This window comes from Haliaeetus leucocephalus, unplaced genomic scaffold, assembly GCF_000737465.1.
Source record: "Haliaeetus leucocephalus isolate CR32 unplaced genomic scaffold, Haliaeetus_leucocephalus-4.0 Scaffold849, whole genome shotgun sequence".
NCBI lineage: Eukaryota > Metazoa > Chordata > Aves > Accipitriformes > Accipitridae > Haliaeetus > Haliaeetus leucocephalus.
Genome location: NW_010973285.1, coordinates 4,994,047 through 5,012,053, shown reverse-complemented (window position 1 = coordinate 5,012,053; position 18,007 = coordinate 4,994,047). Strand labels below are relative to the sequence as shown.

At 37.9% G+C, this 18,007-nt stretch overlaps 1 protein-coding gene across 1 annotated transcript in view; it reads left to right on the top strand.

Annotated features, from left to right (window-relative positions):
- ARSB (arylsulfatase B) overlaps positions 1–18,007 on the top strand; it is an 88,328-nt gene that overhangs the window by 3,570 nt on the left and 66,751 nt on the right. The window contains exons 5-6 of the mRNA XM_010582876.1: positions 11,837–11,971; positions 12,646–12,841. Coding sequence (XP_010581178.1) covers positions 11,837–11,971; positions 12,646–12,841 — 331 coding nt within the window. The remainder of the gene's footprint in view (positions 1–11,836; positions 11,972–12,645; positions 12,842–18,007) is intronic.

The following is an 18,007-nucleotide window of genomic DNA, read 5'->3' as shown; positions in this document are numbered from 1 at the left end:
TGTAAAATAAAATAGGTTTAGAAAATGAACCGAGCAACTATAAGAATAATGATAAGAATAATTACTTCATAAGTACTGATTTCTTTAAAATATGGTTTTGTATTTTTGCATGTTTCTTGCTAACAAAATTATACATTAGATCAGGAAGCTGCAAATACTGAATGTTGTCTACATGAAAAATAACTCTTTGTGATTTATTTTCATAGAGAAATTTGATTAATCTCCCTTTGTAAGCATATAGTATCTATATACAAGCTGAACAAGCCTATTCATATTGTGAAAATATTTTACCTGCTTATTCTTGTTAAGGGAGATGTCTGTAGGGTCATTTTCCCTGGCTACAACTCTAGTACAGCAATTACTGAAAAAAACAATAGATTTTTTAGAAGAACTGCTGACTGACAACTTAGATATGTCATATATAAGTTAAATTAATATATTGGTTAAAAAAATAATTAGTTGTTCATAGGATTTCTGAAGAAGTCCTCTGCTCATAACTTGTTCCTGCCTGATCTGAAGTTTAGAGAATGGGCCTAATTGAATTAAAATGGGCAGTAAAAAGGCAAAGATGTTACTCTGTCTCCTTTTATTAGCACCTTCATTTTCATGTATTAATATTTTAGCAAATCAAACTCTTTTATAGTCTAATAGATACAGAAATTGGTTGTAATTCTCTTTTCTGGTCCAAATGAATCCCAAACAAAATGTCCAAACTCTTGTCAAATTGAGGACCTTTCCATGAAACCTGGTGAAATTGTTTCCTGTGCAGCTCTAATGCCATCTGTTGCTACCAGTTAGCCCATCAACATGAAGAGCAGTTACCTGCACAGTGGATGTGAAGTTTCTAATTTAAGAAATCAGGTCCTAGACATTTGAAGTTAGGTGCCCTAACTGAGGGGCTGTTTCTGACTTAATCTTTTGCCTCAGTTTTTTCATCTGTAAAATAAAGTGCCAACATTTTTACACAAGGGAGGTCAAGAAGAAAAATTAATGTTTGTGAAACATCTTATCTTTACAATGATGTAATGCGATATAGGGACAAACTCTGTTCTTATTTATGTTCCCATTATACCTGAAATTGTGATAAATCAGATAATAAATGACCCTTGATATTTTTGCCATGTTATGTGGCGACACTGTGGAACTGATAAAAGGAATCCCAAACTTTAAGTTACAGCTCCAAATAAACAACAAATCTTAAATTTTGGGTAGGCAAGAATTATGAAGGCATGTTAAACCTAAAAAAGGTTCTTTTATCTTTGTGAGAAAATTTCACCCACCACAACAGGGACAAGCCCAGGAAGATGCTTTTCTTCTCCAACTATTGAACCTGTCTATAGATGTTAAAGTTATTCAACCTATGCAGGATTGAGGCTGCTCCCAGGTGCTCCCAGGGTTGTCAATGGCAGCTCCTACAGGTAGCAGAGTTACAGATGTCTCCATTGGGCAGTGTAATTTTGCCCTAATCAGAGTAAGTGTCCTGGTTTCAGCTGGGATGTAGTTAACTGTCTTCCTAGTAGCTGGTACAGTGCTATGTTTTGAGTTCAGGATGTGAAGAATGTTGATAACACTGATGTTTTCAGTTGTTGCTCAGTAGTGTTTAGACTACAGTCAAGGATTTTTCAGCTTCTCATGCCCAGCCAGGGCACCTGACCCAAACTGGCCAACAGTGTATTCCATACCATGTGACGTCCCATCTAGTTTAGGAACTGGGAAGTGGGGGCGGGGGGGGATTCGCCACTTGGGGACTGGCTGGGTGTTGGTCGGCGGGTGGTGAGCAATTGCCCTGCGCATCATTTGTACATTTCAATCCTTTTATTACTACTGTTGTCATTTTATTAGTGTTATCATTATCATTATTAGTCTCTTCTTTTCTGTTCTATTAAATCGTTCTTATCTCAACCCAGGAGTTTTACTTCTTTTCCTGATTTTCTCCCCCATCCCACTGGATGGGGGGGGAGTGAGTGAGCGGCTGCGTGGTGCTTAGTTGCTGGCTGGGGTTAAACCACGACAGTAAGTGACACATGCAAGGGAAATACAGAATCTTATAGAACAGGATTATTTTGTATTTACTCATCAAGGACTTTCCCATCTTGAGAAGAACATTAGCAGGATTACAGGGAAATGCAATAAAAAATAATGTTACTATTAATAGTTTTTCTTTCCACTGCTATTTGACACATCTGTTTGTTGTTTGGGGTTGGTTGGTTTGTTTGTTTTAGTATAAGCAGGAAAGCAGCCATAAGCAGGGCAAGTGTTGCTTGCCAAGATGCCCATGCAAAGTATATGAAGGCATTAATGTGCATGAAGCACTTGATTATTGCTCTACACACTTGTCCGCATGGTTGAAATGCAGGGTTGGAATGGTTCTCTGGAGCAGATACTGACGTTGTAGATGAATGAGCGTGGAATGGATCTCCAGCATAGATGCAGGATGTCAGCCTAATACATTTGCCAGTTTTGCTGAACTGGTGTGAAAAAGGAAATAATCAGTGTTTATTTATTGACTCAAATGAGGGCAGTTGTGACTGTATGTTGACACTGCAGAGGTTCATGAGCAAACTCAGATATTGGAAGTGGTCTAAACACTGTAGCATGAAGCACAATGTGAGATTATTTACTCTGCTTCTTGGCAGTTTGGGGCTGTGAGTCCCAATTCCATGCCTCTGGTTTTGCTGTCCGTTTGGTGTGGCATAGACCTTAGCATTCCTTATAGGCCACTGTGGCTGAAGACAAGCAAAATACTCAGTTACCGTCTGTTCCTATTGTTAAGGAAACTTTCCTCCCAAAAGGGGCAAACAAGATAAAGCCTACAAACAATAGATACTTAAATATTTCTTTTTGACATCTTGGTCTGTTGGGTTCCTCACAAGGATTATTCCTTTAAGCATGCACCCCCAACTGGGGCAAGTGCTGATTCTGTGTAAATTAGAACCAAAATGCACTGTTCAATTAATTACTAGAGCACTTCTTACTGTGCAACAAGCAGCTGAAATAGCTTACAAAATGGGCAAAAAACTTCAGCATAAGCAAACCTTGAGTGGTATGTCATGGAAAATTTGAGCAGTTTCTAAACAAATTAAAGTGAATGAAAAACCAAATGCCAGTGAAGGTAATACAACCAAAAAGCATTTTCATTTCCATTAGAGGACATTTAAATAGTTGGGGAATAAGTATGAAGATACATAAATTCCCAATAAAATCCTGATATTTCTCTGTGTTTACAAAGTTTAGTGTACGCATTGTCTTCAGGTACATACAGACTAGTAATTTTTTTGTGATGAGTAACAGGGAAAACTCTTAAAAGCTTAAGTTGATTTTTTTTTTTCCTCACAGTCTATTAAATTATAGCATGACAATAAGTAAACCTGTTTCCTCAGGATTTCTGTGGCAACTTTCATTTTATCAGTAAGGCTGAAGACATGGTATCGCTGTAGGTGGTTTCCTCCAGACTTGGCTTGATACTCCTTTTTTCTCTAATACTGATGTTAGTTGCTTCCTTGCACAGATGAGCAGGATGGGCTGTGATTAAACTGAAGTGGAGGGACAGTAACAGGATTAATTTCTAATTTAGAGTATACGATGTCTTCATAACTTCACAACAAAATCTGTCCATTTTAGGGGTGGGACTTTTTTTAATACCTGTTGTCTTTCTTTTGGTAGTTCAATTACATTTAGTAAGCTAGATAAGTTGTTAGATAGCCTCATCTCATGAATAAGCTACTAAATATTTGATAAGAGTCCTAATAGGTTTTGTGGCAGGAAATCACAGAATATCTTTAAAGAAGAAAAAGTTGCAATTCTTTTTGCTCCACATCCCAGAATGTTGTTTTAGTTCTGCCACACATTTGTACTTTCTCAGGTTCAAGTGGTCAAAGATATAGTATATCACCTCTGAATGCTTTTTATTTTTCAAACCCCTGTTTAAACTTCATGGATTTTTCAGATACTGTCATAGAAAAAGATAAGCAATCACCAGATGTTAGTTTACTCCAGACCTTTGTTCTATGGCAGAATCAACTACACCTGTGTTTACCTTGCCGTATGTTTAAAAATTTCATATGTGAAATTACAAAGACCTCTTGTCAGTCTTGAAGATCCCACAGTCACCCTGGGAAGCCTCTTCTGGTGATTTGCTATCCTTATGTTAGAAAATGTTTTCTTGCTACACTTTAAACTTATGACATTATTATGTTCACTATGGACATGCAAAAAAAAAATTTCCTTATTTCAGAAGCTGTCTACATCTTCAAGAACCTGCTAGCATGTGTCCTTTTGTTCTTCTGAAGTGGTTGATTATTTTTAATTAATTCAATATTCTTAAAACAGCCTATTTTTCTCTGAGTGTAATGGACCAGAAGTCCCAATAAAGCCTTCGTGTCAATTTGAGTAGCTCACAGAAATGAACATGTGAATCCAATAGTGCCAACAGGCATCAAGAGCGTACAGCTACACAAGTCCGTACTTGTTTGCAGGTTTGTGACTTGTTTTCCTATATCCAAGACTGCCACCTCCTGGTCACTCCCTCTGCAGCAACAGTTCACTGCGATTTGGGAGAATGCGGTAGATGATGGAAACCCTTTGGAACTCTACTTTAGTGCCCTCTTCCAGGCAAGCATCTGAATGCTTGGCTAAGATTTCGTGTTTGTTTCCAGTAGGAGGAAATACCGTTTTCAGAGGCAGTGTTTCTTTGTTGCAGCCCTGTTTATTTACTGGGGCAGTTTCTTTGTTCTCCATTCCAAGCTTCTTTCCAGATTTTACAATACCTAGAATCTCTCACTTTTTCTTAGATCTACTCTACCAGCTCTTTTCTTTTTTCTTTTCCTTTCCTTTCCTTTTTTTCCTTTCCTTTCCTTTTTTCCTTTCCTTTCCTTTTTTCCTTTCCTTTCCTTTTTTCCTTTCCTTTTTTCCTTTCCTTTTTTCCTTTCCATCTTTCTCCTTTCCATCTTTCTCCTTTCCATCTTTCTCCTTTCCATCTTTCTCCTTTGTTTCCTGCTTCTTTCCCCTGTCTGCTTAGCACTATTTATGTCTCACCTCCACTAACCCTAGCCGGTGACCGCCTGAATTTCAGTGTCAAAAAATGCCTCATAGACTGCAAGTCCTACCTCTTTTTCTTACTTTGGCATTTGGTGGTTTCTACTGTTGCACCTATTAGACACATGAGCATTTAACTGCTTCATTATGAATAGAAGTTGTATCATGTCCAGCAGCTTCACACAGAGGGTGAATGACAAGCTACAGTCCTTGAGTATTTACCTAACCTCCAACGTAACTATACATAAGTTGTTATCTCACAGGAAGCTAGGATGAGCAGTTGTAAGGCTGTTCCTCCACCCTTTTATTCCTTTGGTATCAAATTTAAACTTACAGTTTCATGCCCTCCTCTTTCCAGTCATTTGTTTCCCTTCTGGCCACTCTGCCAGAACTGTCCCTCAGTTGTGTCAGTCCAACTCATTGTGTCACCATGGTCTAAAGTGACATGTCCTGATTTATTAAAGTGCAAAACAGTAAATCTTTTTAGAGAAAAGGCTTTTTTTGTCATTTTATAGTGCAGTTTGGAGAAAGAGCACCAAAAAAGTTTGAAGTGGCACAACTGCAAAGAGCATGCCTTCCAAAAAGGGGGCATTAGCAGAATTATCAGTCCTGCTGTGGGCCTCCAGGGCTCAGGCCATGAACACCACCCAGCACTAGGTGAAGAGAGAGGGTGGAGAAAGTGGCAGAAAAAAGACGCACATGCTGGCTCTGGGTCTCTGCAGCGTTGCAGCATATGTAATCATTTATATCATCATGCATGTAAAATGCTACTGTTCTGATCTAGTAACACCCTATACTTTCAGAAACATAGAGGCAAGGAGTGAGTAGAGGCAACTAGAAAAACAACCACTTGTAGCCGGTTGCTTATGTTTTCCACTTCTTAACTATTTGTTGGGTTTTTTCCTTCTTCCCCACCCCCCCTTAAAAAATTACTGACTTTAAAATGGGAGCTGTGTCTGCAGAACTATAGCAAATCATTAATTTTAATCTTCTCACTTCTAAAATCCAGTATAGGGCAGGCTTAGTGGGTGGAATGCCTGACACTTGCTGTCCAGGTCTGCTGGGAGTAGTGCTCCAACTTGATGCTGGACAGGCTGACCTTTGAGAGTTTCTGTAGCTCCCCCTTATTGCCATTGTCTGCCCTTCCTTCACGTCTCCAACTTGCATCCCTCCTGTTCTGAGAGGAATGACTGCAGTAGTGACACTGACCCCACTCCATAACCTGGTATAATGTGTTTTGTGCCAGCTCTATTCCACACAAGAAAGGAAGGAGGAGGGAGAAGAAAGAGCACAGACTTTAATGAAGAAGGGATAAGTTGCCAGGGGGAAAGCAGAGCGATCTGAAAAAGGATGGAGTGATGGAAGTGTACTAGGTATTTGAGAGTGGGGAAGGGTACTTCTTTTTTCCCTCTGTCTTTCAATCTCCATTTATTATGCCTATAACATATTTATGAAGTGTACTTTTCCACCTAAATCCTGTCCTCCTTCAAATTAAAATTTAGGAGTGGAACCATATTCTATGGTTACTTCATTTGATGTTGAAAGGGTCATAAAACAGAGGAATTATTCCATAAATTTACACAGAATATGAAACACATTGGAAAGAATCTGCAATGATTTTGTTATCTGTGTAACATGCACACCTAGGTCACTCCCAGTGTGTTTGCTGGGCCATGTAAAGTAATAAATACCCACTAACCTAGGAATTTTGAGCCAAAATAGTTTAATAATTCATCAGTTGTTTGTATCATATCAATTTCTTAGAGCTGGCCATTTGCATACAAGAAGGGCTTAGATTGAATTAAAGATGCAGTGATGAAGGTGTCATACATACTGACTGTCCACATCTCCCTTAGAAGAGTGTTTTGTGCAGTGTAAACTGTAGCTTTGATTTGCTACAGAAAAAGAAGCTCGCCAAATATTTGCTACCTGCAGAGGAAAATGATCTTCAGTTAACACCCTGGTGAGGGGGATATCATTTGGAGTGTTACCCTGAAATTATTGAGGAGCATCCAACTAAGAATAATTAATTTCAAAATACTGCATTGATGCTGTCTCCAGTGTGTTGTAACATGATGGTTATAGCAGATCACAGCAGCTGTTGGTGCTGCCTTACTCAGTTGGGTGGCTTTGTGTAGATAATTTGGCTGTATGCCCACAGTCATAAGTAGCATACCAAATAAATGACAACATTTCATTATTAAAAGATTTGCATATCTTTGCTGACAGTTCTTGTTGAATGGATATGACATTTTTCTTCCTAGATACCTAGAATTTATTCTGCTAAACTGCACAATCTAAAAAAAAAAAAAAAAAATTGCAAGTTTTATAGACAATTTATATTCCTTTGCTTCCCTTAAGCCACAAAAGATTTTTAGAGGATCTGCATGCCATTAAAAGCCAAGCACACTTGAAACACAGTAAGTTAAACTTTTCAGGGTACATCACTGTACCTAAAAAGTCACCTCATTGGTTATTGTCTTCTGAATGCTTTTCAAAAAAAAAAGCAAGTGTTTTTATCTTGTGCTAGCAAACACTTGGTAACTTGCACAAGGTAAAAGTCTGTTGAGGAGAAGGGCAAGGCAACTACATATGTCTAATATGTTAATACATGAGATAATCAGTAGGGTCCCTTTAGCTATCTGCTATTTTAAAAACTTAACTGCTTTGTCTTTGTGATATGATTTTCCATTATAATGTGTGTGTTAGGTAACACAAGTAAAAAGCACAACCGATCTTTTTGTTTTTATCTTGTGAGCTGCACTCAAATTAAAGAATATGAAGTTAAGCAGCAGATACTGTCTTTATCTTGTATTTAAGGAATGGTTTTATTTTATATGAAAAATATTACATCTGCCAAAGCTTAATGCTTTGGGACCTCATGCCAAGACAATGGAAGTCTTCTGTATTTTAGGCTTAGCTTATTAGGACTGTCCTTACTCTAACTAGTAAAAGTTTTACATTGTTACTACATGTCAAGTGATTATTTTTTTAAAACTAAGAGACAATAAGAGTAGCTTTAAATTTGATATTTGTTTGGGGTTAGAATTGTTCAGGGTTTTCCTTTGTTTCTGTTCTTTTTCTCCTGGTTTTGGGTTTGTTGGTTTTTGTTTGTTTTTTTAAATAGTAATTTATTGAATTATACTGTTTTGAATGGGATTTTTTTCTTGCATTATATTTAGTGTAACAAGCTAAAACAAATAGAAGCAATACCCAAACTGACTATTTTTCTCCTAGAAACAGGAAGCAGTTGTTACCAAGAATAGCCAGACTGAGGCTGAATGAATCAGTTTCCAAACGCTGTTTTTATTGGAATGATTGACCTCATGCACACACACATAAATCAAAAATGAGTAATGGTGGAAATATGTTAGTATAAAATTGACATGGATACCCAAGGACTGTAAAACCAAGACTGAACTAGTCAGATTCATATGCTTAGAATTTCTTAAGAAGTTGCTTTAAATGTTTAAAGAATGTATATATACACATATTTTTTTGCAGTTGTACATTATATATGCATGTATATTTTCACATATACATTTTTATCTGTGTTCATATAGTGTTCATTTATGTATGTGTGTGTTTATGCATGTACATATACATATATAAACACATTTTTGCAGACGGGGTGTGTGTGTATATATACATATATATATATTTATATATTTGTGTATATTTTGCAGAGTTTGAATTCTAGGTTACCTCTTGGTTATTTTTCCAAGCCATGATTCTAAAAAGACAAGTATATTTTTAACCTTCAAGGAACATAAAATAACAAAGAAAAAACCCATTACATGAAATCCCCCAAATCCATCTCCACTTAGAAGAACTATGTAGTGGTTTAGTCCAGGTGGCTAAAAGCCTGGCCAAGTTAAAATTAATTGGGTAAGAATTTACTTTTGTATCTGTAACCAATAGGCAAAAAATGATCCAGACATACATAGATTCTAAAGCCTGCTAGCTGCTTGCTGTAATGGTTTCCATATCTAAAAGGTAATTAAGAAATAGAAGTAAAAATTATTTTTGCTGTGAACCTCAAGGTTCCAGTATTAACAGGCGTTAACTGTCATCTATACAGTTAATCTGGAAGTGACCCATTAAAGAAGTACACATCTGTTAGCAGGTCATACTGAAGGCTCTGATTATGATTGCTGCATTAACCTTTATGGAAACTGTTTTCCATTTCTAAATGAGGAACTAACAGAGGTAGAAAGTAACCAGAAATATTGGATTAAAAAAAAAACCACAACAGCCCCAAACATGAAAATGATAAATGTTTTATAAGGCTTTCATCTCTCTCTCTACGTCTATGCGCTTGCAAGTATCTGAATACACCAGAAAAAAAGGAGCCGTGCTTTTAGTATACAGTAGCTATATCAGTGCTGCGTGATACAACGTTCCCAAAGTCACCGATTACAAACTTCTGCAAAACTTGATGGTGACTCAACTGAGGAGAAGGACACAGTAGAAGAATGGTGTTGGAAGCTGGTTCTGAGAGAGCCCTCTCTGTTGCCACTCTTTTATTATCATGAGATCTAAAGATGGGAATTTACAGACATTCATACTGCCATTTTAGATGCTGTAGCGTATCACTAACATCCACACTGGGTTGGCAAATATGACACAGGACTGAAGGGAGACCATACCTCTTCCAGAACAGCAGCTGGAGGCCAGTCAGAAGGCCCTAGGGCATATAACATAGTGTTTGAATACTTGTGTTTAGTTCCACAGTTACATTCCTTGCACTTAAATACCAGATATTACATTAGCAAGTATAGGAAGGAGTTAATTCATTGCTAAGCATACCTGTAGAGTATTTACTTCCTTGGTATTTCTTTCTGTCACGCAAAGCATTTTACCCTGTGTGTTGTGCTATGGTATACAGTTTTATCTGCATTTCTAGTTATGGGCATTTCCTTTCATAAATGTTCCTGCATAGTAGAAATGTAATTCTATGAAAAGTGAGAGGGAACTACCAGTAGCTGGTTGTTGTCTCATCTGAGATATTTGCTTTATGTTTTCCAGCAGCATCTTGACAGTTATATTCTAAAATGAGTCCTCACAGTTCTTTGTTTTTCTGATCTGAGCTGTATTTCATGCTGTCTTTCCCCAAAGGGCACCATCTATGATCTTTATGTGCAGTATCTGCTTTATCCTCAGTTGGTCCGCCTTGATTTTCAGACTAATTGGTCCTTAACTGGTTCATAAGCTGTTTTCCACAACTGCTTACAGAGTCTGATCTTTCAAAGTTCAAAAGATCCTCACTGCTTTAATAATTTCTTTTGAGCCTACACATAGACATGCGTGAACCTGAACAAGAACTACGAAATAAGAACATGTGAACTAACTGCATAATAATCTATTCCAAATATAAGTACAATATGTGTTGCGTGTAATTCCGACAGTGCAATAATTCTCTACAGAAATTAAAGAACACTACCAGAAATAGTATTTTTGACATCTTCAACAATATTTCCCTTCTTTTCTCTTAACCACTCAGCAAATGAATATAATTCCTGCTTCAGGCCTAAGATCAACTGCCTTAAAATAGCTTTTGTTGCTAGTCATCTTCTCAGCAAAGACTAGAAAGCTAGAGGACCTTGTAACTGCTATTATGTTTCTTGCCCATGAGGCAGGCTGATGTGGATCTGGCAAATTAGTTGAATACAGATCTTTTGTTCTGCCTGATCTATACCTTTAAAGAAATAAATGAATAAGCAGACTTTGTAAGCCACTGTTCCTAATATTTAGTGCACAGTTATTAGAAATAATAATATCCAGCTTGATTACTGTTTTATCCTCTGTTGGAACTGTCAGCATCTTTGAAAGGGGCTTTCTCTTGGTTCTTGAGGCATTCTGTCCAGGACCACAAAGTTTATAACAACTCTTTTTTCTATGGCTTCTTTTTCCAATTTATCCACTACCCAGCCAACTAAGTAAGGAAGTTGTCTGAGTTAGAAGATAACAGTGTTAGACAAGTCAGGTTCACAGCTACTGGTAGGCAAAATAAGCTCATATCTGTGAACCTGGCCATGGAATCAGGCTAGCTCAGTGGAATCAGCTCAACATTATCACATACAATAAATACTGTCCTATATACCCTTGGGGATTCAGAGACTTACTGATGGCTCCCCCCATACTTGTCACACATTTATGCAGTCTGCTCCCAGAGATATGAGAATCTGCTTGTACCTTTCTAGGCAAGCTGAAAAAGGAAACTCCAAATGATAGTAGTATTCTTTAACTAACATGCTGCATTGTCCCATGAAATGGTAGATATGGGGAAAAAAGCATACATACCTTAAAACAAGAATATGGAGTAAACTGCTAGCTCTGCAGCCTGGCAGAGACACCAAACTGGAATAGTAACAAGTTACTATCATGGTTGATGGTCCACAGAGGGAGGCCCGGACTTCAGGATCTGGGTATCGGAGTTCCTTTTTTTTAATAGAAACTGAAATGATATACAGTCTTCTGACTCAGAACCTTAACTGGACAGTCTTGTAACACATATCTCACTACATACATATTCCTACTACATTTGGAATTACAGATATTCAAAGGACTGACATCTAGAAAAACTAATATACTGAATAAAGTTACCAAGATATAATGTACCAATATAAAAATACCAAGATACAATGTATAATATGTGTCAAAGATCTGATTTCATCTATATTTCATACAGAATACTTAAGTGATAGGAAAACAAATGAAGATAAGTTTAAATTCCTATATCTCTAAACTTTTTGCAGAATCCGAATAACCATACATCATAATTATCTTCTATTTTTTTCAGCCAGCAGACTTTACAGGAAAGCAAGCACTGAAGCAGATTAAAGAAAATGGGCTCAAACGACGACTGGTGTATCTCATCCTGGAAACAGATAATGTTGATCCAGAGGGAAATGAAAGTGTGTGGCATAATGGCAAGGTAAGGACTATAGATCATGTTACAAGGAAGTGATGTTAATTCTCCATGAACAGAATCTAACTTTGTGTTTGAAGTGTGAAAGCTTTTTTTTTTTTACTGGCACAGAACAATTTGAAGCTATGATAAACACTTTATAATCTTCAAGCAGGAAGCAAAGGCTAACTAAATATCTACAGAGAAAATGTGAAATACCATCAAGTCACAGAAACTAGATTTGGAACACACTAAAGTATTGTCATTCATTCTCTTCTGCAAGTTCACCATTGTCCTAACAACACTTTTGCTATTCACTTAAAAGAAACAAAACAACAGCAAAGTTTGTGCCTCCACACTTCAGCACAGATTATGTGTTGAAACACTCACTAGTAGTTAAATTATTGTATATAACAAACATATGCATGTGTATAGTATATGTTCCAGTGAAAACTTAATTGAACACAATAGGAATAGACTATTTTTTCAAGGAGCAAAATCTTCCCACTTTAAGATGATGTCACCCACAGTAGGGAACATTATGAACTGCATGACACACTTGAAACTTGCCTGATGTCTGAAGTGTATAAACCAGAACAAGTGTATGAGGTGTGTAGTTGTTTAGGTTGTTGTTTGTTTGTTTTTTAAGAAAAACTCACTGCATCTTGAAAATAAAGATACATGTTTGTGGTTTTTTTCAGGTTATTGGCAACACCACATCTGGAAGTTTCAGTTACAGTATTCAGCAGAGTCTGGCTTTTGCATATGTTCCCACAGAACTCAGCAAAGTTGGACAGAAATTGGAGGTTGAACTGTTAGGAAAAAATTATCCAGCAACTGTTATACAAGAGCCACTGGTGTTGACTGAACCAACGAGAATGCGCCTTCAGAGAAAGGGTGAAAGTCCCCAGATATAAACATAGATGAGGGTACAGCAAATTGTGCAGAAGGAAGTAGTTCTATTAATATGCATGAAATTAAGAGAATCAAACTACTCAGATTTGCAAATTACTAAACACAAGATCCTCATTGCCATACATCACTGAGAAATTCAATGGTGTTACCCTCTTGTTTCCTTGTACGGGCTGTTCACATTAGAGATCTGAGCAGACTGCTTGAACAAGTATGCATTCCCCTTCTTGGTACCACTTGTGAGCACAAAGTGGCAGGGAATGAGTAGATCTCTGATTCAGCTTGCTCCCACATTGGCTAGCAGATCTAAATTAAGGCAGAGGAGAAAGTTGCTCTTGGTATTGGCCAATAGCAAATTCTTCCTCTTCCTTGATGCTCACAGTTCCTCCTTTGCCTGCCCTCAGGGTAAAGTAGCTTATCCTGGCTCCTTACAACGTGACAGCACAAACTCATCATTAAAATAATTTCACTAGTTCTGCACAGAAATGCTTCCTAAGGAATTGAAATACATCCCAGCAACCATTAAAAATAATAAAGGCAATATTAAAGGCAAACTGAACTGTTAACATTTTTTCCCAGTGTGTCAATCTGGCAGAAGTTCTCACAGAAGATCAAAATCTAGTTCTTAATGAAACAGTTATAGGAAGCCCATTCTTCATTATTTTGTATGAATCATCTGGTAGATTACATGTAATATTCGAAAACACACAGGATGTTATTGTTCAATTTCTGAACAGAACTTAAAGTACTGTATCATGGATTTACTGTTCTAAATCTGAAGTGCTAGACTGATACCAGAGAAATTCAGTTCTTCCTTTTCCTGTTAATTATAGATTGAACAGCAGTAAGAGCCATATGTTGCTACACAGAAATATTAACAATGAAAAAATACAATTAAATCCACAACAGAGGAGCTTTATTCAGTGCTAAATATTTGATAACCTGAATAAGCAGGATTGGGATAACATATACAATGGGAACACACTAAATTATTAAAACAGTCTTCTGAATTCTGTAATATGCTCAACAATTCTTTTGAATAACAATGTCACAATTTCCAACTTACAAAGAGTAACACTCCCTTTTAGGCTACAGATAAACATTTTCGAAATACATATGAATAATATCCAAAAACTACTTTCTTCAAAGGAGTTGGTGCCTCTAAATCTTCAGCAAAGAAGCAAATGTATGAACAGAATATATCAGGAGAAACAGAACTTGAATAATGGAAACTTACTCTTGCTAAAGTAAGCTGATATTACATTGTGCTGTTCTGAATATCTTTTAAGAAGCAGGTCAAAATAAAATATACAAGCTTTAGCAGGTCTGCATGTAGTACTATCCTGAGACAAAGATCCATTTTGAAATTATCCTCTGTTATGCTTTCATGGGTGATTAATTCTGCGTTGCTGAACCAATAAGAGATGTTACTTTTTCTAAAGGTGACATTATTTGTAATGAGGCAGTTGGCCACTACGTTTCCTTGAGCATTTAAGAAATCTAAAATACAACACAATGCAATATGGTTTTATTTTGGCTATGGAGGAGGAGAACAATTCTTAGGAACATAGTTTTGAATTCAGTATTTCCCAAGAACATACAAATTAGTAGACGCCACATGCTGGAGTGTACAGTTAACAGTTATCCTGAGAAAGGCTCTCACATATACTTTCCTAGTAAGATTTGCTGTGCCAAAATTCTGTTTCAACAATGCCTTCCACATCCCAATCTGAAAGTTAGAATCAGGTTTGTAACTCCTTTTCTGGCTTGGAAGAAAGAAGTGCTGTTCATGAACATGTCAACTAGATCTGTCTGACTGTACAAGAAGGGGCAGGCTTTCTGCGGCCTGAGGAAAATGTATCACAGATGTAATTCCTACAGTCAAGTGAACTCAGAAACTGTACCCTCCATGGGCTTGTACCACATTTACAGCTGTAACCTCTCAACCCCTAATTTCTCCTTGTAGCTAATGCAGACAGCTACCTATCTCATTTTACAGTGTAGTATTATACAGACCCGAACACTGATTTCCTTGTGGGCTTCTCCTTGACAGCTGTTGTCACCCACGTCTCACGAGGATTGAGCCTTGGCCAGTTAATTTTCATTTAGTTTCAAGATTCCGGGAACCATACAAAAAAGGCCTCGTGCTGTTTCTGGCACAAGGCAATGCAAAGTAAAGTTTCTTTCCTGCAGCCAGCTTGTAAGACCAAAACAACTCCCTGTTCATCACTGACCATATATATGACAAGTGGAGTATCTGAGAGCTTGTTGCACTCTGTTACCTCTTAAGAATGGTTGTGCTTTCTGTTTAACAATGCATTCAGGAGCAGAGATAACTGAGGTAGTTTAAGCAAGCACAGCTAAGTATTAGAAGTGCCATAGCTATGATAGCCATATGTCTGACAGGGATTCTTTGTTGACCTAGCTTCTTTTTTACTGCTCTGATACCCGAGTCAGCTGAGTATTTGTTAGGATAGCTCAAGATTGCAGCACTTTGCATAGCATGGATAAACTTAAACTGTAAGGGGATGAAGCTTTACAAATCATGCCCACAGAGATGTTCACACACATAAGTCAATCTTTCAAGGTTATAAAGAAAGATGGTAAACCTGAAGAAATGAGGAGGGGGGAGTGTTCAGCAGCTTTCGTAGTTTCCTGTCACTGCTTTTCATTACACATTGTGATATGGTGTTGCATAAACTTGTGGTTTCAAGACACAGCAAGAGGAAGTGAATAGCAGCAAAAATGTTTAAGTAGTACATCCATGTTTTAAGAGGGCTTCTAAACAATCCAACAGAAATACCAGGGTAGAAAGACTAGCAGGGACATCTTTCGAGTCTTCCGCAATTCCGGAGGAGACACCTCTGTAATGAGATGAAAAAATGACCGTTGGTGATCCAGGAAATTTTCTGAAATACTCGTACTTCTGTGTGCAGAGAGATCAGGACATGTCAAAAGGCAGTTTTCTCAGACACATTTTTTGTAATTTTCCTTTATTCTTCTTCCATCTCCAGAGAGTTTTGGTACACCAGCGTATATGTTGCTATTACCATTTGAATTTTTGTTCCAAGTTCTCATGTGCTATGACAAGAAGTGCTATGTTCATGCTTCATGTGGAATGATAAATCAACACAGATACCATAATCTTGTGTGTCACTCTAATGACTTCATTGATCATTGACCTCAAAGCAGCATCCAAATTATTCAAACCCAAATTCAGAAAAGGTAGAGTGAAACATAGGGGAATGAACACAGACCATTTCCAGGGTTTATTGTTTTGATTCAAGACAATACTCTCTGATATAAATAGTATTTTCTGATTGGGATTCCAAATGCCTCAAGTAGTAATAAAAAAAACCAAACCACTGAGAAAATACGTCAGGCAGCAACACCCAGACTGACTGTGAAATATCTGCTGTGTATGTTTCAGATGGTTCAATTTAGTGTTTTCACTATGGCAGCTCAGGCAACCAGGTTATTCAATTCTGGTGGAGCAGGATAACGAGCAAGTAACTCCCGACCCTCCTCTACAAGGGAATATGGGTTCAGCTGCACTTGAACACCATGATAACTTTGGAAACATGTCAGGTGAATAGCTATTATGAATTTTATTGCAAAATTTGCATCCAACATTTCTGATTTCACCAGCACGGTGTAGATTTTCAAAGTAATTATTTTCGTTGAACAAGAATGGTTTCCGTGGGAATGTGCTAACATCTGAATGGAACTTTACCTACTACAAGGACATGGAAGAAGTTAGTAAAATAAACAATTCAGGGAGACAACTGTGACTGGTGATGGGATCTGAACTAAACCCAAGGTAAATCGGAACTTTGCAGCCTTTTGAACAGTATGAATCACATCTCAACAAAGAAAATATAACTCATTGTCACATACCAGCTTGTCAGCAATCCTGGAATTTACTTCAGGGAAAACTGACTTTAGGACAGTATTGTTGCTTCTTGTTCCAATACCAGCTGTGGACTACAGCACATTCTTACTGTAGAAAAAAAATTTGTCATCACTCATCGTTGCTGCTGTTTTCAAACCAGCAGAGAATCTTTGGGGATTTTTAAAAAAAAATAAAATCTGGTAACTTCATAGGCTTCTCCACTAGACTTCATTCATAGGAGCAGGAACTTTATTTCTACAGAGACTTATCAATCAAAAAGAAAGTAGGTAGGAGCCTAGCATACTCAGTATTTGGCTTTCTTACCAAGAAATATGATTTTTAATGTGGATTTTTCTTTCAGCTGTTACCAAATGGCTATATAAATTTGGGAATGCACATATGTACCATTCCAGCTAAATGTGAAACACATGGTTATTTGATCTTTAACTGAACACTGAAATTTATATGCATTCCACGGATGAACAAAATTGATCACAGTTGACAGTTACTTCTGTCCTTTCACAGTTTTAGATTCTACATCAAGATTATAACTGAGGTAGTGGTCGTTTACAATATTGCTTTAGAAGATTACATGGTTTGAAGCAACAGCCCTGTTGACATAGCTTTTATTTCTGCTTCTGGGTTGCCTCACTTCCTTCCTACACCGTAACAGTCACGAGCACCATCTTACAGCCAGACAGACCTAGATAAAGGCTTCCCACCCATATGGACAAAATGAAGAGAAAAAAGCACTGGGTCGCTTAGGACTTTGCAGAAGGGGCAGACGGGGAGGGGATGAGAGCAGCAGCTGGTGATGGCAGGAGAGAGGCCATGCAGTTTCTCCTGCAGGGGTAATTGCCATCTCACACAGCGCAGCTGCATCTTCGGTGACAGTGGCAACTTGTTTTTCCCAGGGTGCCATAGCACAGGTTGGCACGCAGCAAGGCCACGGCTGCGTTGCAGCTGCCCCACTTTGCTCATGCACAGAACAAACTCTGCTGGCAGTACTAAATCTGGATGAGCTGCTGTGGTGGCACCGCGAAGAGAGCGGTTAACAACGGCCCAGTGACTCGTACCAGAGTACACCCTGTCCTCTACCCCAAGCACTGACTTCCACGGCAACACGGCTGACTCGCACCACAAGCCTGCAGATAGCTCCCGGGTTCCCCCGGGAAAGGCTCGGTGGTTTAAAACGGATGTTTAATGTGGGAATTAAAGAAAGGAAGAATTAGAAGGGATCTCCAGCGCCACCGAGTTGG